The following is a 21514-nucleotide window of genomic DNA, read 5'->3' on the forward strand; positions in this document are numbered from 1 at the left end:
CCCATACAATCGATTTTAATCGTCATTATTGCGGATCTGACAGAGTTTCAACGTCCTGCTATGAAAATCATTCAGATATCGTGAACATAAGGGTTAAGCACGCCTTGATTGAGGAAAAATAGCACCCACTACGACCCACGCATTTGCCCGGAATAAGGCAAATAGGTTGATGATTCCTCCTTTTAAAAGCGCATTTTCAGGGCGGTCACAACAGTCGCGGGTTTCGCGTTTTTCACGAATTTCGCGGATTTGTCTCGGAATGTGTCTTCCAGTAGCGAAAATCGCGGTTCCTTGAAAAATTGCAATTTTAGAATTGTCTGTAATTAATTAGATAAATTTAAAATGCTTCCCAGTTTGGTTCCACCAATACTTCGGAGTCGCTAACTGTTCTTATCATACTAGAATCAAAATGAATTTGAAAGTCAGTTCTGCTTAAACGTATAATAGCCTAATCACGAGTTTTATCATATGATAAAGTAATGTATCTTGATATGAATCGACATGTATTTTATTTTCAGTGAAATTCAAATTTTCAAAGTTTGGCATCGAAGCACTATTTAACCCTTTTCTTCCATGATAGCTGTAGAGCTCCTTCATATTCTGCACCTTCCAACTTTCATCGAATTGTTTCAAAAACAACAAAAAGCAATATTTGGCACATGTTTATAGTTTCATTAGACTACTTTTATATTCAATTTTGTGTAAAAATTGTGAAACTATTGAAAACAATCAAGTAACTATTGATTTTTTTTAGTTTTCCATCATTTTTTTTAGTTTTCCATTATTTTTTGTCATGCCAAATAACTTTTGTTCTAGCATTTTTCTCAAAGGTGATTCCTTCCTATTGAAATCTTTCAAAAAAAGTCGTAGGAAGGAAAGGGTTAACAAGCGATATAGCCTGGAGTTTGATTAGGCTATTAGTAATGCAAGGATTCATTCATTTATAATCCATAAAATTATTTCTGCTATATACCATTCAAAACATTATACGGCATAAATTCTTTCATTTTCTCTATTGATCAAAGTTTAGATAGATCAAAAGCAAACGAATTGAAATTTTGCATTGAAATATGTTTCTATGTTATTTTTGTTTGTCGCGGTTTTGATTTTGCAGTCGCGGATTTCATTTCATTTCGGATTTCGCGAATTGGAATTTAATTAGTTTGTAACAGCCCTAAATGGACACAAGATCATGCTTGCATAGCACGATCATGCTTACATGCTTACGTCGAACTGAATAAATGTCTGTCAGTCCGTCTGTATATGTGTGTGTGGGCCTATGTGTGTGCGTGTGCACACGAAAACCGAAAAACTTTAGTCACTTTTTCATACAGTAATTTTTAACCAACAAGTTGCATTCGACGGGGGATGAACCCTAGTCTATCACTATTGAATATAATAACGATCGGTCATTGCGTTCAAAAGTTTTGATGAAAATGGTGTGTTGAACCACATAAGCTTGGTTGGCTTGCAGAGATCCACTGCTACGTTGTCTCGATCCCTCGGCGGTCGTGCCGCAAACTTCCTCACTCGAATTCTCCTGACTTCCCCCGGCGTCGAGGGATCCGGTGAAGGAAACTTCCGCACTGATGGTGCCCCGACTACCGGCGGTTATCGCAGGGAACGCATTCGCGCATTGCGCCGACAGCTCCGGTGGTCGATGACGTCCGCACTGGCGGTGCCCTACACTTCCTTCTTCTTTCTTCAGCAGGTTGACTGATCGAGTGCCGAGGTCGATCCGATGATTCCGGTTGTCAGAAGACTTCCGGTTCACCGGCGCCCCGACGACCCGAGGCCAAACACTGCTCACTATGCTGGATTTTCCTCCGAGCCGACGCTTATTTGCTGGTCCCTTCTCCATCTACGCTGCAGCTCTGACACTATTTGCCTCACGACTCTGCTTACCGCATTCCACGTATCTTCATCGTGACACATTCGCTCTGCGATGTTGTCCACGCTTAGGGCAGGCATTCCTCTACGTTCTTCCGCAAACCTCGGACAATCGAATAACACGTGCTCTGGAGTCTCCTCTACGTTGATACACGCCGGGCAGAATGGCGATGACGCGTGGCCACATCGGTGCAGATATTGGCGGAAACAACCGTGTCCGGATAGGAACTAAGTGAGGTGAAAGTTCACCTCTCCATGCTCCCTGTTCACCCACGTCGACACATTAAGGATGAGCCGGTGGGTCCACCTTCCACTGTCTGCATTGCCCACTCCTGCTGCTACTTCACCATAGAGTCCAATCTCACTGTCTCCCTCACATTTCTGGTACCTCTCCGTTGGTAGCACAAGATATCCTCTGCTAGGGTTATGCAGATTGGAAACATCCCTGCGATAACGCAAACTGCCTGTGACGAAATGGTTCGGTACGCACTCGCCAGTTGAATGGCCATTAGACGAAACACGCTGTTCAAGTTCCTGCGATTACGTTTCGTCTTGAGCGCAGCTCCCCAGGCTGGAACGCCGTACCTAAGTATTGAGGATGATACGGTCGCCAGAAGACGCCTACAGCTGCCTCTCGGTCCGCCAACGTTCGGCATGATTTTTGCAAGCGCAGTGACTATCTTAGCCGCCTTCTCGCAGGAATAGTCAATATGGGTGTTGAAATTCAAACGGTTGTCGATCATCACTCCTAGATGTCTCAAAGCCCGCACGGACGGTATGTCGTGCTCTCCGACGATAATCTGCATTCGCTGTATGATTCGGCAGTTGCTGACCAGCATCACTTCTGTTTTGTGGTGAGCAAGCTGCAGCTTGACTCCATTCATCCAGTTTTCAACTGCCTCGGTCGTCTCCGCCACCAGCATATCTACCTCTTCCAGCGACTCTCCGGTTATCGTTAAAACGACATCATCCGCGAATCCGAAGATCTGCACCCCTTTGGGCAACTTCAGCTTTAGCACTCCGTTGTACATAACGTTCCACAGCATTGGGCCAAGTATGGAGCCTTGGGGAACACCCGCCGTAACCTTAATCGACTTCTGCCCCGAATTCGTATCGTAGACCAGAATCCGGTTTTGGAAGTAGCTCTTAAGGGTTCTACACAAATAGCCAGGAACCCGCATTCCATGCAGCGCTCCGGCGATGGCCTCCCAGCTGGCACTGTTAAATGAGTTTTTGACGTCAATCGTTACTGCGGCGCAGCACCGATTGCCGCACCTCTTTTCTTGGATGCTTTCTCTGCAACTTCAACGACCGCCTTAATTGCATCCACCGTCGATCTGCCTTTTTGGAATCCAAACTGCTTCTCCGACAAGCCGATCTCGCCCTCCGTGAACTGCGTCAGCCTATTAAGGATAATCCTTTCCAGAAGCTTCCCCAGTGTATCCAGCAGGCATATGGGCCTATACGAAGCTGAACTCCCCAACGGTTTTCCTGGTTTCGGCAGTAACACCAGTATCTGAATCTTCCACTTATTCGGACAGTAGCCATCTGGATCTGCTAGGTATTTCTGCAGCACCATCCTGAACAAATCTGGAAACGCCAGTATCGCAGTTTTTAAAGCCACGTTTGGAATTCCATCCGGACCCGGAGCTTTCTTCTTCTTCAGACCTTTCGCCACTGATGACAGCTCGTCGTTGGAGACTTGCATACCTGCAATGGTGACTCGGTCTTCATCTTCGTACGGTGCAGGCGGCCACATCGTAGAATCATGCTGCGGGAAAAGACCGTCCACGATGATCTTCAGCTTGTCCGGACACATCTCCGCTGGCGTCGCTGGACCCTTGATTTTCGTTATTGCCACCCGATAAGCATTGCCCCAAGGATCAGCGTCAGCTTCTTGGCACAACTGCTTGAAGCAGTTGGACTTGCTGACTTTGATCTCCCGTTTGAAAGCCGCTCTAGCTTCCCGGAAAACTATCTTACGCTCTTTTCTTACCGTTTCAGACCTTGCCCTCTGAAAACGTCTCCTGGCCCTGAGACAGGCATCACGAAGATTGGCAAGCGACTCATTCAACCAATAATTTGGGCGTCGGCTGTCCAATGGCTCCAGTTTCCTTGGCATCGACGCATCGCAAGCCCTCGCTAACGTTTCTGTCAGTTCATCTGCTTCCAGATTTGTTGCGCCGCTGTCAACTCGAAGTGCTTCGATGAAAAGCTCCTTGTCAAAGTCCTTCGTTTTCCATCTTCGCCCGGTAGTCCTTATCCCTCTCCGCGTAGTCGGTAGCCGTGTTCCAACACTATACCGGATAGCTTGGTGATCACTATTAGTGTAGTACTCACAAACTCTCCAGTTCATATTTCTCACCAGCGACGGGCTGCAAAACGTCACGTCAATGATGGACTCCCTGCTGTCTCTGCGAAATGTACTAACGGTACCTTCGTTGCACAGTCTGACTTCCAGCTTTGCAAGCGCCTCCAGCAAACTGTAACCTCTGGCGTTGGTCAGCCTGCTTCACCAATCCACTGCCCAAGCATTGAAGTCGCCTCCGATGATTGCGGGTTTAAGGCCGATCAGCTTCTCCGTGAGTGCATCCAGCATCCGATTATACTGCTCTAAAGTCCAAATTTTGGCGACAACAAAACTTTCGTTAGAGCTGTCTACCACCTCTTGGATAGGGAATCTGCCCATCACTTGGATAACCGCAATCCTCGTAGCATCCGCCACCCAGTTGCCGTTGTTAGAAGGGATCCGGTACGGCTCAGCAATAATTGCCACGTCGCACATTGCTTCTGTTGTCGACTGCCACAACAGTTGCTGTGCGGTGTCGCAATGATTGAGATTCAACTGGATGATCTCCATTAATCCCGCCCCACCATCGCCTTCTTGTATGCAGGGCATTGGAAGCCACCCGTCGTATGGGGTTCCTCCGGTTTGCAGAGCAGGCATCTCGGTTGTATGTATGTGTGTGCACAAAAGCTATAAAAAACATTAGACAACTTTTCGTATAGTAATACTTAACCGATTTTCTCGCAACAAGTTTCATTCGACAGGGGACAAAGCCTTGTTGATTACTATTGAATTTTATAACGATCGGTCTTTGCGTTTAAAAGTTATGAAGAAAATGGTACATCGGACCATATAAACCCCATATAAGGTTGGTGTCTCAACTAAATGCTAGAAAGGCACCACCAACGCTAGGTGGATTAATCTGTTTTTTTTTTTTATATATTATAGTATTTAGTATTTAGTTTTAATACGAATTGCAGTCTATCAAGTTGTACTTACTGTTATCATTTTTTATATCTAGCGCCTTCACCGGCGCCTCCGAATATAAATAGGTCTGCTACTAATTCATAAATGGTCATCAATAATTTGTTCACATCTGCATTATGCTATATCTGATAAGAGTTTCCGCATAGGAGGAAATTGAAAACAGACCTGTCGACTTTCCGACGCCATCAATGCCGCTATTTTTGTCTATGAACTTGCATCCGTCCGTACCCTTATAACCCCACCATTTTCACACCAAACTAGACCAGTGTAGGTCTCCAGAATTCCAGCCTGCAAAATCAATAAGTGTAATAAAGCACGTTTCGCACATTTTCCAACGGCATCGCGTCGCGTCGTAGAAATCACTTATAGCGGGCTCGAGAGTGGCGACCGGCCGCGAATGATGATGATGATATGCGCGTTCGTATTCGGTTGGGTGTCTTCTGCCCTCGCTGTGATGATTTAGAAAGAGAAAAGTAGTCAATAATTGGATATTGCATTTATCTAAATAGGAAATATTGACAAGAAAATTTCTTTCTTCCTATTGAATATTGAATTGAATGCTCCCTAAAAAGAGGTCAGTAGTATCGATGTTTTTGTTTTAATGTGTCAAGTGTTCCAGTTTGAACCACTCTCCCCTATATTTCGCCAGTAGTAGCTGAAAGTCTCTTAGACTCGAAGTAGTATGTTAACGGCCGCCGCGTCGGTAAGACGACATCTCGATCTAGCTCGATGCGATTGAACGTTTGGACCTTTTTTTTAGTGCCTGATGAAATCATCCGTTTGTTGTTGACTAAGATGATTTGGTCGCGAGCAATGAAGCAAAGATCGGAACGCGTTTGGCGATAAGGAAATCCAAAATAAGCGCAGGGATTCGTGGTTCTCCAGTGAGGTGTCGTGCGCCGTAGTACTTCCGTGAAATTGTGAATTTCGGTTTACTGTGCTTGAATTGGGTTGCCCAAATTGAAACCATTGAATGTCACGTGAGAGTGGGCACGAACCCATGTGTTGATTTTTTTTCGCCGTTCAAAATTGCAAGAAGATTGTTAACACGTTCGAAGGAATGTCTCATAAGTGATGGTGCTGATATACATATGTTCGTGTCAACAAACCGAAACGATTATTATTGACTTCGCAGTGGATTTGAATGAGATGTCGTGACAGAGAACTTTTGGAATTTCGGATCACCTTGACGGGTTGACTTCATGGTCACCGTCACATCCAGATCGATTACCGCGATGTGCTCAATTGATTGAACCAATTTGCAAATTGCCTTCGAAAGCCGTCACGAAGTTCATTATTTCGCCCCGTTATCAATAGAAATGTCCATCTGTTCCTTATCAAACGTCGTTTGTATAACGAAGATAAACGGATGACGCTCGGACGGACTTGACTTCTATCATCACGTTGTTGATTTCGGTTCCCTGTTGTCTTACTCTCATTGCAAGATGGCTTTATTAGACGGTAATATATACTGCCGTCCTGTGCCGTTGACTCAGTCGGTAGCGGGCGGTAATTTGTTACTATCAACGCCTCGGAACCAGTGATTTCCAACCGATTCCAGCTCACGATCAAGTTTGTGTGTTTGAGTTCATGGAGTATTATTGTACCGGCATATGTATAATGAAAAGTTGAGACCTTCAATTCTAAGGTTTCATTGCGGATCCGATAAAGCCGATAAAATTCCAAAAGTATTTTATCTATCGTTTTGAATGATTCCATTACCTAATTAATTTTTCAAAGTGTGTCGTTATTATTTCATTCCGGTGTTTATGCCCATTCGTAAAGTATAACTACGTAACTCAGTACAAGAAGGAATTTGTTGTCTTTGAAAACTTGTTCAATTCAGCAAAACATATAAGAAAAGTACAATATTGGAGATTCATGCGTTAAGATTACTGCGCAAATCATAAAAAAAGAACGGTCAAGCAAGATTTGCTTCAGTTACTAATTTTGAAAGCTGTTGAATTGTCTGTTTCTCTATTTTTTTGCTTAGTACTTTCAAGTGTCATGGCAAAAAAGTAAATTATGTTTCAATTGACCCAAATTATTTGCTCATTTATCTAATGAGCAACATTACAATCATATCTCGTCTTTTTATTTAATGAGTGTTTTCAAATTTCACATAGAAAATGCAATTTTCAAATCAGTAAATTCAACGGCTTTAATCTCAGTATTCATTCATTTATTTAGCTTTATTCTAAATGGATAACACTGAATCAACAATTTGACTTTCCATCCTCGAATGCGCCACACGCTCGCCATGTCGTTCTGTACCTGGTCAGCCCACCTTGCTCGCACTGCTCCACGCCTTCTTGTACCTGCCGGATTGGAAACGAACACCATCTTTTCAAGATTGCTCTCCGGCATTCTTGCAACATACCCTGCCCATCGTACTCTTCCAGCTTTTGCCACCTTCTGAATACTGAGTGGCACGTCCAAAATAAAACTCGAAAAAACTTGCACTAATTGTTTCATTTTCATAATAATTTACTCGCCCGCATAGCAAAACCGGACATTTCGTTAAACGCGCGATCGTTCTGCGTCCAATAAAAGCACGAAAAAACATGCGCTGCAATGTATTCTTGCCAAGATAATTATACCACAAAAAATTTAAAGCTTTCTATGGATAATAAACATCATTGCTAATATTTGCGTAGTATAATACAACCTAAGACTACATTCGGGATGACTACAGTTAGCTGCAACGGCATATTATAGCGTTGTAAAGCATTCATGCAAATTCAACTATGTGTTTTGTAGCATGTTAGTCTTAAGATCCCGTATCACGGTAGATAACTTCATAATCCAGAAGCAATATAGCAAGAAGCAAGACAAGGATGTGGCTAGGGCTCCGTTGCATGGCCAAAACAGTATTACTGTTCTATTTTCTCAAGAAAGGATTGATTTCCTATTGATAAGGGGCGCGCCTTCAATGGAATTGCTCTCTGTGAAGGGTCTAAATAGTGGGACCTTGTCATGGTGCTCTTGAGAAAGCAAAACAACAACTGTATCGAAACCGATACTGCATTGCTTCTCAATAGTAATGGAGTAATTCGACATGCACTTAAACACCAATGATACGGGTAACGCTACAATAGATCTAATAACTGATCGCAGTAGCACACCCGAACAGGGGAAAAAATGCTTACACAATACTCTGAAATGAGTTAATGAAACATTATTAGTAATAAAATGAAATATCATCTGCATATTACCCCTGCATACGATGGCGCATTAGAGGGGAGGTTCAGAAAGTTTCGTTGTAATTCCGAGATATTTGTCAGTGTCTGATTGATTATTTCTTTTACGATGAATCTTCACTTCTGAACACTTCTCAAAACGACACTTGCAAAGGTACCTTCATCCACCATCTAATGTAGTGCAATAAAAGTTTAGGCTATTGAAAAGTTTTCTACCTGCATGGAATATCAGATCCTCGTGTTGTGAACTTTGTACAAAATTTGAAATTGAACAAAAATACAAAAAAATCATTTTTCGCCTAGCTTTAGACGGTTTAAATCAACAATATTAAAATCAATGCATTCTGATTATGACGTGATGGTTGATATTAGCTATATTCCAAATAACGATACTGATTTGTTAAATATATAATGCAACTGTGGTGGAAAATCAATTTCTGTATCCGTTTGCTGTCCCCCGGGTCCGGACAGTGAGATTTTTCGAGTGATCAAATAGCCATTCTTTACACCAGTTTTGTTAAACTTACTTTAATTCAATTGTTTGTTCATATTATGGCATCAGAAAGCCACAGAACTAAGAAGAAACAAAAAATGAAGATGTCATTAAAAATGGTGGAAATTTGGAGTAGAATGTAAGAAATTTATCTAGAGAGTTAAATAAGCTCTACTTACACATTAAGGTACACTGGGGGAAGTAGAAAAGGAAAAATCGATAGTGCATGTTTGAATTAGTGTAAAACCGGTTTGAATGATTTAAATGCGTTCAATCAAAATGGGCTATCAAAAACAGTCAATTTTGCACCAACTGTGCGGTAATTCATACCATTTTGGTCGCTTTAAATTTATTGAAATAGATTTTAAAAATAGGAGTTGTTTTTCCACTTACCCTAGTGGGAGGGGGTAAGTGGAAAACCCATTATGCCTTGACCTTCAATAGTGATCAGTAGTTACGTATAACTAAAATCAATACGATTGTTCTGAGTATCTTTGGTGGAATAATTTCATTACCTTAACGGAATAGATCCTCAAGGAATTCTCGTAATAGCTAGGGGAGGGCTGGTTTTGCCTTCTCGAACGCTAAGTGTACGTAAAGTCTATATGTTCGCCCCAAAGATGAACTTTTTAAAGGAAAAATGGGACTTACAGGGTTATAAACTAATCAACTCAGTTTAACGAATTGAGATGATGTCTGTATGTGCGTATTTGTGTGTATGTGTGTGCGCAAAGCACGTACAAAATTATCAGCTATTCTTAAGCACTTGTCCTTAACCGTTCGCAAAAAAATTGTGAATTATACAATATATTTACCTATCAGTGCTATTTTTAACTTTCTTATATATATTTTTTCATATGTAAAACATGTGAAAGGCATCAGTACCGATAGGTGGATTAATCAGGAATTTTCTCATTTATATGAGTCCAATCACCACTGGAATCACAATGATAACAAAGAAGGAACATATTAGGATTCACAGCTATCGAAATAAACCCTGGAGGGAAGAAACAAATTGCGTAATAAGAACATTATCCACTTCCCCCGCAGTGTTTGATACCTGGGGTAAGTGTAAAATCTTTGAATTATTTGCTTTCTTGGTACAAACCACTACCAATTGAATGGGATTAGTTCAATTGTAATATAATGGTCTCCTGTGATATAAATTCACTTGAAAAAAGAACATTTGGTGCAAATAAGAATTAATTTTATGAATGCAAATATCAATTTTTCGCGAAACCTAAAATTACGGTTCAAGTGTTAACCGTGTTAGTGTATTTGTTATACAAATTTCAACATAGTATTAGTGTGAGCATCAAAGTATAACAATGCATAATGCTATGATGTGTTAAAAACTGTAAAGTATGTACAATTCCAATTTTTCGAGTCGATTTTTACACTTACCCCCTTTTTCCACTTCCCCCAGTGTACCTTACTGCCGCTGCATCGGTAAAATATTTTTAGCCTGTATTGATATATTGAACGATAAGTTATCCTTATTGGTTATGGTCTTAGCTATGTTGCACGTACGGCTTCACCCCAGTACCCCTAATCCCAGTACCCCGAATGCCATTACCCCGAAGGCCACTACCCCGAATGGGACAGTGCCCCGAAAGTCATTACCCCGAATGGGACACTACCCCGAAAGGCAATTACCCCGAAAACATTTAGAATCTATAGTATTCTATTATTATGTTTAACACCAACAGATATCGATGAATCGCAACAGTTTTTAACCAACCAGTTTAACCAACGGTTTTGATTTTTCTTCGAATTAGCTTTAACTGTCATTCCTGTCATTATGACCTGGAAAAGTACTATTCTACGAAATTGAGTAAGAGATCCTTTTTTCCAACAGAACGCGTTTTTCCGGTAAAAGGCGAACAGAGGAGATGATGCCTTGTTTTAATGAACGAGTTTGCCCGGTATAAGGCATAAAGGGTAAATATGATCTTTTTTTAATAAACGCGTTTGCCCGGTATAAGGCAGAAAGGGGACATGATGACTTCTATAAATGGACGGGTTTGCACGGTATAAGGTAGACAGAGGAGATGATACCACCTTTTAATGAACGTGCTTATACCTCGATAAGGGACACAGAGGAAATACTACCTTTTTAAAAGGAACGTCTGCACGATAGAAGGGGAACCGAGATGATGCCTTCTTTAAGTCAACGCAACTTCCCGAAGACAAACAAGATCTCCCTCTCTCTCACTCTCATACACAAACTCTCACTCACTCACTTCCTCTGTCTCACTAATTATTACTCATTCACCCACTGAAATTTGAATAAACTTTTAGTGAGTAAAATTTTTTTCATTGAAATGAAGTATTAACTTGAAATAATGATTAATTCGGGGTACTGGCTCATTCGGGGTAGTGTCCCATTAGGGGTAATGGCATTCGGGGTAGTGACTCATTCGGGGTTGTGGCGTTCGGGGTAGTGGCCTTCGGGGTAATGGCATTATGGGTAATGGCATTATGGGTAATGGAATTATGGGTAGTGTCGTAGAGTCTGCACGTACTTATATTAGGTCGTATGAGGTTGTATTGTTGAACGGCGTGTCATTTTACGAAAAAAGTCGGGGTGGTCCGAAACCGGCCAACAAGCAGTGGTCCGAAACCGACCCCCCATTTTATTGCACTCTACTTTTTACTGCATGATTTGAAAGGGAGAAAGAGAGTGGACGAAATTCTAAATGATTTCGTGATATATTAGGGAACACCCACAAATTACGTAACGTTTAGAGGGGGGAGGGGGTTCCGTGTGATATCCCATACAAAATTTTCAAATGTTTTATACAAAAAGTGTGACTAGAAGGGATGGGGTGTTGAAAATTATCGATTTTTACGTTACGTAGCTCATGGATCTTCCCTTATTTGCTGAGATGAAACAAAACGGAGAAAGAAATGGTAAGACGGTATAACATGCCCCCCCCCTAAGGCAATACTTAAATGACTTATTACTTTTCAACACAATTTCATATTGTGTTTATTTCATATAGGGGAACTGTTCCGATTTCCATCTCACTGAACATATATTCATCTCATCGTCAAACAAAGAAATACGGCACCAATTTCATCGCTTCTTTTGATAAACATGCGTGCTAACTGCTGAATAAAATCACAAAAATGAGAATTAAATCAAGTACCTTTTCATTGCTTTGTTTTTGATGGGATGCACATCGGAGCCATGAGATGAAATCCAGGAGAAGTTCCCTGCCTATTTTGTGGGCTTCGTGGTCGTGCGGTTAGCGACGTCAGTCATCTAGATGCATGTGCTGTGGAGCGTGGGTTCGACTTTTCGTAAAGCGAAAAGTTCTCCACTGGTCCACTGGGTGTTGTGTAAATGTCCTGTCCGTTGTCTCATGCTAGATGCGACCTCTGGTCGAAGACGGTGACCCTGTCTTTTTTATATCATATTCACCACTCAGGAAAATTCCTTTGTTGCTCAACTGAGCACTTCAGTGCAAGTTTAGCAGACAGTATACAAGCGTCGCTTAATAATATTGTCAAACAAACATTGAAAGTTATATCAAATTTGTAACTTTTTGAATTTTGCAATTATTTTCATCATGTACCTAACTGAAAAATACTTCCACATTCACGTAGTATGATGGTCTTACAAATATTTAAAGGTACCAACTGATTTTAGACTTTAATAAGTTCTAGTTTTCTAGAAATCTTACAGGGGCGTCTTGGCCAGGAGGCATCGTCAATTATACCGTCTTACCCTACATCACCTCTGCGAACGTAATCGTCATACGTGCAAATCACTCTTGAGTAGGGGATAATGCTGGTCCCATGCACTAACCCCACAGTTATGGAATGCTTAACGACTTTCTCAACATTCAATTACTTCTAACACGCCACAAAACAACCAGTAGTAGATATTAATACATGAAAACCAACGTTAGAATCTAAGCTTTCGGTCAGCTATGTGATATTCAATATAAAATAGATTTTTTAGAACAAAATTACTGAACTTCCAATCGATTGCAAATAACTCTATTATGGAACACTTCGTGTCCAAGATGGCGGCGAATGTAAACAATGCCGTTTTAATGCAAATATTAGCCACAAATTCGTTCATATCGCAAATGTGATTGCTACAATGTAACAGTAACCTACAATTATTGATTTTGAGGGTGGATGTCGGCACAATAAATTATTATGAAGCGATTTATACAGGAAACACTAAACTGTTCGTTGTCACAATATTATGGAACACTGATCAATTTAATTTATCTTGAATAAATCAAATTTAAAGCTATTTAAGCATTTGAAGCAGTCAAAATTATGATGGGTTGCTAGTTAGATATCTAATATTGCTGATAGAAATTCATTTTCAATTGAAAATAGTGAATTTGATTGTGGAATTATTATTTTTTGGCAAAAGTGCTCCATAATTGTGAGGGGAGTGTTCCGATTCTCTAGTGTTTCTCGCAGATGGCGCTGTTGGCTGATATGTCTGCACTCTCGTTTTTCGTTATTCAAAATATTTGGATCGGCGGTTTCGGACCACAATTTTTGAGAATGGAGAAAACGTATACTTCCACTTTACCCTCTGTATCTCCTAACTTTCCACTTCTGCACCCACAATAAAGCATCAGAAATACAGAATAATGTCCCCGCTACAATATAGTCTAAACTTGGCCAAAAAATCATTTTTCGCAATTTCATGGCCTCTGCCATTTAGGGGGTCGGTTTGGGAACATTCTCCCCTACTATTCTAAACGATGTCTTTACTCATATTCCAGGAACTTGGTCATATTTGAACATGATGCAATAGTGTTCGGTACTTGAAGACAACTTTTCTGAACCGTCAAATTTTTCATCAAAAATCATCATCTAAATACATCGTCGAAAAACGTGTTCGAAAGATGAAATAAAGTTTGTATGAATTATCAATGATTATATTTTGTGTATGTGGTATGCAAGTAAACATATTCCGGATAATTAGAGAGTTTTTCGTGATATGGCTTATGTGTCCGGCACTGGGTGATCTCCCCCTATAACATATCAGTTTTCAGAAGTCTTATCACAACAATTGAAAACACAGAAATGTTCTTTTATTTGATGCAGATGCCTCATTTTAAAAAGGGCTTCCGCAGAGAGTTGTTCAAAAATTAGAAGATAATTCTCTAAAGTTATTTCAGGAGGTGTTTTGATTCTTTCTTTGGAAGAGTCTATAATTTCACTTTGCATGCGTTACGCAGGCGTGTTACGTATTAAGCTATCAATAAATCTCTTAAATTATGAAATAAAATACTTGGTAGAAACAATTGATCTTAATTGAGGAACAAATAGAAGCATGTACCAAAAAATTCTCAGAAAAGCAAAATCGTAAAAATTTAAAGGGATTTCAAAAATTACATCAGTGGAAGCTAGAGAGCAAATATGAGCATGTTTTGAGACACTAATAGACCACTTATATGCATGTATATGTGCGTATGTGTGCAAATTCTGAAATTTAATACCACATAAATCTCACTCATTTTTAAGGTATTAAACAAGATTAGTTTTACTAAATTAGGCATCCATAAGACAAAATACATGTTATTATTAAACGCTATTAAGTTTCGTTCAGATAAATGACTGATTTAGTTATTTCTAGATTAATTAAAATCTAGGTCTTTGGAAATTACGAGTATACACATGATACCAGCGTTACGATAGTTACTAGCCATGTTACAATAGTTATTCAATCCGACGAGCGCCTGATAGATAGGCAGCTTGACGTACAGTGCGTTATCATTCGTTTTGTTGTAACTCAACCCATGAAATCCGCCTTTCGGTAGGCAATAATTTGGACATTTTACTTGTTCAATCGCCGTGGGAAGTTGAGTAGTTTTATCTCGTTTAAAATACTGGTGTCTGAAAATATTTCCTTATAATTAAGGAAGGGTCAAAATCTCACTGTAGGTGGATTAATCTGGGTTTTTGTGATATTTTTGGATAACACCGATGATATAATATGTATATAATATATACAGAAAACAAAGATACCTCCTAGAGTAATTTTCACGAGGATCCTACGAGGATTCTTTTTATGAATTCCTTAAAAAATAAATTCCAAAGCCTAAAGAGGATTTGTGCAGCATTTAAAATCCGTGCAGCAATTTTTTGGAGTGGTGACTGCAGGAACGACTGTTAAGAATCCGCCAGAATTCCGCCTTGAATTTTCAAAAGCATTTTTGGAAGGTTATCCGATTATAGCGATGATCATAGGAATTTCTGTAAAAAGTTCTCAAAATTGCACCGGGAGTTTTTCCGCCAATTCCGAAGTCGCCAATCAATTTCTACAATAATTTCTAAAGCGTTGAAACGATTTCTTTAAGAAGGCTCTGAAGATTTTCCGCAAGTTGTTTTTGAAGAATTTACTTGAACTTACGACAAAATTTCCAAATGAATTTCCGCAAAATTTCACAGGGGAACTTTTGAAAGAATACCCGGAGAAATAACGGACTAATTTTTGCTAAAGTTGACGCAAACTATTCTGCCAAATTCTTAAAGAAATTTTTGTCGAAATTTCTGAAAACATCCTCTGGAATTTTCGAAGGATTCTGACTGGCAAATCAACGGAGCTTGAGCAATTATGTTAGATTTTGTATTATTTATTTTTTGACACAAATTCAAATAATTGTTTTACAGAAGTTTTGTCTGAAACTCGATTTGTGCAATTGCACAACATGTGAACGGGGATTGCAGAAATCGCTCTCAAAAGATAAAGAACAACGCTAAAAGAAAGGCAAAAACTGTTCCGAATCATAACAAGCCATGATAACAAATTTATCAAACTTGAATACAAGGGCGAAAATAACAGAATTGGATAGGCAGCCTTTGATTGTACAGAAGTTTTGAAGACCGCACAGCTGTCTAGAACGAGTTGAAATGCATCATCAGAACCAGGGTTCCCAGCGTTTGGAGCTTTTTAAAAGAAATTTATCATGGGGTATAGGCCTCTGAATCAGTGCTTTATCATGACAGCTGGCGAAAAAAGTCTATCACTGTATGCTACATATCGTATATGTATACGGAGATGATAGGTGAGAGATTTTTCCATTCTCTTTTGAATTCAATCCCTGCATGTGAAAGATTTAGTTTGAAAAATGTATTGGAGGGTAATCACTTCCTTCGATGGGGTTTGATCCCACGAAACCAGTACGCTAGACAGGTACTTTGAAGGCTACTGATGGCATCAAATTTCCAACACCAGCACGACGGAGGTCCTTCGTAGCTTAGTAGGGAAAGCACCTGTCTAGAGTACTAGTACTGGAGACCCCACGATCCACGATCCTCTTAGTTTTGAACATTCCCCTAACATTCTTGAAATAAAAATGTACTCCTATTGAACGCCATTTATCGACAGGTTGGTGGAGAACTGCTGATTCTACTAGTAGATACCAGTTATAGTTGTTTTGTGCTGGAACACTCATCACTTACCGATGCGGTGTCACCAAGAGAGGCTCAATTAGCCCTCGTTTGCACGAAAGAACGACCGACCGATGCTTTCTATTTGTCATTGTCGTTTGGTTCGTTAGCGCCCTTGACATCTACGGGTAACCTTCCCGCTCCGGTGATGGGACGCTATCTGTGCCATCTGTACCGATAACACGCAAGTGCAACATACAAATTTGTTTATGACCCCCCTTATTTGCTACTGAGCTATTAGTAACTCAATGTCGCTCTAAAGCAATTGAACGACACCACCAGTGTAAACAAAATATGTACAACTTTTTATTTTGGTCCATTAACCGCCAATTGTGACTTACAAAATATCCATAACTGTGAGTCTTAAGCATCCGAACCGATATTTGCTGACGTCCAAAACTGATCGACGGCGTATTTATGGAAAAACAGTTTCAAGCGAACGGCTAGAAGAGGGTGTTGTCACTGGCTTGTCAATCACACATGTTTACTGCTACCCGTCGTCCGTCCGTCACCGTTTGGATTGGCACGGTCGTTGGCGGAGAAGCATCCGCCTCCCGGGTGACTTTGTCACGCGATGGCGCATCTGTGTGGTCTGTCACGGTTCCGACCGAAGGCGGCATTGCGACTCAGGCAGCGGCGCTGTAATTGGACTGGAAGTTTGAGCTATATTTAGCCACTCATAACAATTAGTTGATAATCGTGTAATTATGAATTTTAGCTCGATTTGGGATTTACAAAATGAAGAAGAGAATCAAATTGAAAATAATTTTGGAAATCTAAATTGAGCTCGCAATATGATCCGAATGCAGACGAATCGATTGCTTCCTGTACTACAACATTCCGCTCAATCTATGTACGGTATTTTTTTTCGAGCACAAATTGTTACTTATTTCCTTAAAATCTGAGAATTCCATATTTTTTCCTCATTTTTTAATTTTCAATGAAGTGAACTTAAGAGGAAGGATATTTATTATCTACACCTATCTTGGCAGATCCATGAACAGAGAAACTCAGGCGAAATCCACGGTATAAAAATTAAATCGCCCACCTTATTACCGTAACATCATCATAACAAAGCTGATAGTTTCACATATTTACGGTTTCACTTTTTATATCCAATAACTTTCGACCGTGTGTCCTTGTGAAATGATAAATGCGAAAAATGAGACCTATCCAGATCCGTAGCGTGGTCCCTAGCGCTTTTGGCAAAATTTTTGTTGGGCGGTCCTATTTCACTAAGAAAAATAAAATAAATTAATTAAATTTATAAAACAATTCGAATCTTACCTAGCAAAGAAACTCGTTGAAAACAATTCAGAACGGGCTGAAAGCTCGTTAAAATTGTTGAAAATTCTTTACGGTCGTCTGTAAAGTACATCATTGAGGGAAGGGGTTTGAGAGCGTGACAAATCATTTAAAAAACTCTGATATTCATACCAAAAAGTATTACTAGGGAAAAGGGGTTCAAGATCATGATTTTTGCGTGATGCATCATAGTAATATTTCCTTTATGATTTCTATGAACATTATTATTGCAGTAAGAATTGCTAAATGCCCAAAAACGTTTTACCAAACTCCTTTTCTGGAAAAAGAAAACGATTCTCTGGAAGATGCTTAAAAACTTTTTACCAAGCTTTTACCAACAAACTGAAATACTTCGGAGGAGGCTTTATCCCAAAGATAATAAAAATAATATTCTCAGGCTCAGCATGCATTTATGGATTGTAAATGCGATTTAAAAAATTTCAAGTATCACTTCAACGTGATTCACTCGGTGAACGTGTAGACTGTAGTCCGTCCGACCGAACACCACTGGTTAGAACCGGATGTGTGTGTATGTCCCCTAATTAATTTGCATGCGTTCACATTGGTCAATATTGACCTAAAAATATTATAAACCAGTTTCACGACCGACGCGGCTAGCGATATGCTACCCGACACAGTGCAAGATACTTGATAAGTAATAATCGATGTAATAAGATGCTTATAGTTAGCACCGTCTCCGAAAATTCTCCAACTTCACCGGCATGTGCATCTCATTCATTTCCACTGACAACCGACACCGGCGGCAATCTCAAGTGATGACGTCAAATCAATTAACTATAGTGTGGGACGAGAAAATCAACAAAGGAATCGATCCTAATGAAAGTGTGCTCATCTAAGATGTCTCCACTACTGTGATTAATTATTGTTCGTTCGTGTGTCACGTGACTCAATCAGCTGTGAAGAACAAAGTGGTTAAAGTGACTCAATAGATCCGGTTTTAATTAAAGAAGAAAACAAAACAGCAAACTCAAATAAAAGAAGATGGAATGGTCGTGGCTGAGAGATTGGTGGCGATTGAAACGGCCTAGACGTAAACATCATCGCAGCAGGCCACTCACCGGATGTAACGGTGAAATGGGTGAGGGTGGACGGGAAGGATCTCCCGGCGAAGATTATCGTGGCGACCAGAATACGGATGCCGATTTAGAATTTTCCCATGGTCACGGGGAAAATGGGGGAGCCGAAGGCCACTACTACGGCGAAGGAGACGACGATGAGGACTACATCTGCTACTGTGACGAATGTATGAATGTACGGCTATTTATGGTGGTATACTTTGAATTATATTTTAGTTAAGTAATTGCTTTCATCGACCGGTTATATAGGATTATTGGACAATAGTGCATAGAAAGAATACTTCGTAGTTGAGCAAATATATGTGGGGCTACGGAGCAGATGACTAGGTTCGAATCCCCGTTCGATCCAGGAATGTTGCAGATGGGAAATTTTCTCATTTTTTCAGTTATTTTTTTAACAATGTGCATGCGTTCCGTGTGAAAGAGTTTTCATTTTAAAATTCTAGAATCTCTGTAAAAATTGTTTATGATTTTCCACCGAATTATGCAAAATAAGGATAATAAGTAAGAAATTGTAAGGATTTTTTGTCTCAAATATCGTATTACGGAGAATTTGATAGCTTCGTGGAAATAACGCGCACGAAATATCCGTATTTCCGCAATTTTGGAGATCAATTCTTGGAGAAATTCCAAAAGAAATACAAGAAGTTGAAGTGATTTCAAATGGAGTTTATGAGAAATTAAAAAAATCTTTTTGTGTTCCCAGATTATATTAATTGAAGTTTTTGATAAGATTCTGAAATAATTTCAGACTAAATCACCAAAGACACCAATTAGACCGATAAGACACCTCTCAAAAATAACTCAATGCCTGTCAAAAGTAATCTAGCTGTGTAAGCAGCGTTATTCGGAAATTATTCAACTAGGGGGAATGACGGCTTTGGCAGGTTTTGTTCTATTATTTGTTCTATTTTATGTCTGACTATGCTCAAATTTGGCCTAAACATTCTTTGAATATCAAAGAACATTGCGGCCAAATTTCATAAAATTTGGTCGACAAAAACCCCCCTGCCAATAATAGAACAAAACCTGCCAAAGCCGTCTTTCCCCCTATCACTTTTAAATTCAGGGTTGAATGGCGCAAGATGAGTCACCTAAGGCGAACATTGAATGCCGCAAAACAGAAACATTTTATATAATTCAACTTTTCAACGTGGATCTACAAAAATAGCTCATAATATGTAAGCCCAAAAAATCCACTTTTTATTTCATTTTGAATCATTAAAGTAGAAGTCTGTTTTTCTGTGAATCAAAAAAATGTCGGGGTAAGATGGGTCAAACAGCGGGGCAAGATGGGTCACCTAAGGTGACTCACCTTTCAATTCTGAAATTTATTGAATAAAATAGGATTTTGGATGTGGATAGCTTTGGATGCAGAAATAGCTCTGTTGGCGCGGAGCACTTTTTTTTTAAGTTATTTATTTATAAGGCTCATTTGTTTAATCAAAAACTTCACAGAGCCGCAGATCTCTAGAAATATTATAGTCTAATATTCAATTACAAATCAAAAATTCAATTTACGTCGAATTTTCTTCTTAGGACGGGAACTCGAAATGCCGCCGGAAGACGCAAACTGGGCTCTTCGTTGGTTCGCCTGTGGCTCCCTCATCACTTGAAAGTCGGCATCTGTCACATCTTCATAATTTTCCGAGTCAGTCAAGTAACCGACAGATGGCATCCGCTTTGCTTTATCCTCCACTTCATTCGTTTCTTCTTCCAGTGTGCCTTCGTTCTCAAGATCTTCTCTTCTGATCGGGTCCATTTGTTCCACTTCCACCAGATCTTCAATGATTTCATCCGCGCATTCTGAGTCTTGATCAGCAACAGCAATACCACATACAAGTCCAGCATATGTACTCGGATGGGATTGGTCTTTGAGCTTATCTTTCCTACGATTTCCAGGGGGTCGTTCTGGGCAAGAATCCTTCCGATGACCCGCAGCCCGACAAAGAAAACACACATCCTGAAGACCGTCGTAATATATTCGTCCTTTACGGGCTCCGAAATTTAGCGATAGTGGTATTTCTTCTTTCAGGTCGATATATACACCACGCACACCAGTGTACAAACATTCCACTTTCCCATATCGTTCGAGTGCCATCGATAAGCTTTTATTACTTGTCTCTGGCGGTGAGTCGAAGATACGGATGTATTTCATATTGCTACCTGCGATCCGTACCTCTACCGATTTTCCGCTAGAGTAATGAAATTTGTTTGGCTCCGCATTCTTCTTAAGCGACTGCTTCCAGAGAAATGAATTTAATAAAAACCGAACGTTCTTGTGCCGTTCTGTAGGCCGCTTCCATGTCCGTCAAGTTGATGTCCAACTGTTTTAGAAAATTCATAATCTCCGTCGATGACGGACGCTGACTAGTCGTTGGGAAATGGAATCGAACAGTATTCACAACGTTTTCATCCATAATATTTCCCATTCCTATTAAACGCACAAATCGTCACAATAGTATCACCGTCGTACGACTGAAACCGAACAACAATGCGCGCACTCGACTATGGCGCGGAGCACTTTGGCGGTTTCAGAGTTCGTAACACACTTCAACGCGGCGGGATTGGTAGAATAATGAACACTTTTATTATCGATTAATTTCGTTTAATTCGATACTCTTCTTGCTATTGCGATAGATGATGGTACGATCGACGTGTATGGATTGGTAGTTTTATTCTAACTAACTTGAACTGGTTCGTGTATGGCAATATATGAGAATTCAGAGTGAGTATCAAACTCAACCTCAACCATTGTGCGGCCGCCCAGCAGTTGCTGTGGCAGTCGGTAGCAGAAGCGAGCACAGACGTAGCTATCCTG

General features: G+C 40.1%; 1 protein-coding gene across 28 annotated transcripts in view; it reads left to right on the top strand.

Annotated features, from left to right (window-relative positions):
• The window catches only part of LOC134205888 (inositol hexakisphosphate and diphosphoinositol-pentakisphosphate kinase 2), a 95934-nt gene that overhangs the window by 16587 nt on the left and 57833 nt on the right, over positions 1-21514 (top strand). For 21 of the 28 annotated variants that reach the window (XM_062681554.1, XM_062681560.1, XM_062681565.1 and 18 more), the window contains exons 1-2: positions 5864-6257; positions 18398-18868. The exons of 5 other annotated variants lie outside the window; for them this stretch is intronic. In XM_062681554.1, the coding sequence (XP_062537538.1) occupies positions 18599-18868 (270 nt within the window). In that variant the 5' untranslated portion in view covers positions 5864-6257; positions 18398-18598. Of the gene's footprint in view, positions 1-5863; positions 6258-18370; positions 18869-21514 lie in introns of those variants that run through there. 2 more of the 28 variants (XM_062681556.1, XM_062681555.1) reach the window with 2 other exon arrangements.

This window comes from Armigeres subalbatus, chromosome 1 (genome assembly GCF_024139115.2).
Source record: "Armigeres subalbatus isolate Guangzhou_Male chromosome 1, GZ_Asu_2, whole genome shotgun sequence".
NCBI classification, from domain to species: Eukaryota; Metazoa; Arthropoda; class Insecta; order Diptera; family Culicidae; genus Armigeres; species Armigeres subalbatus.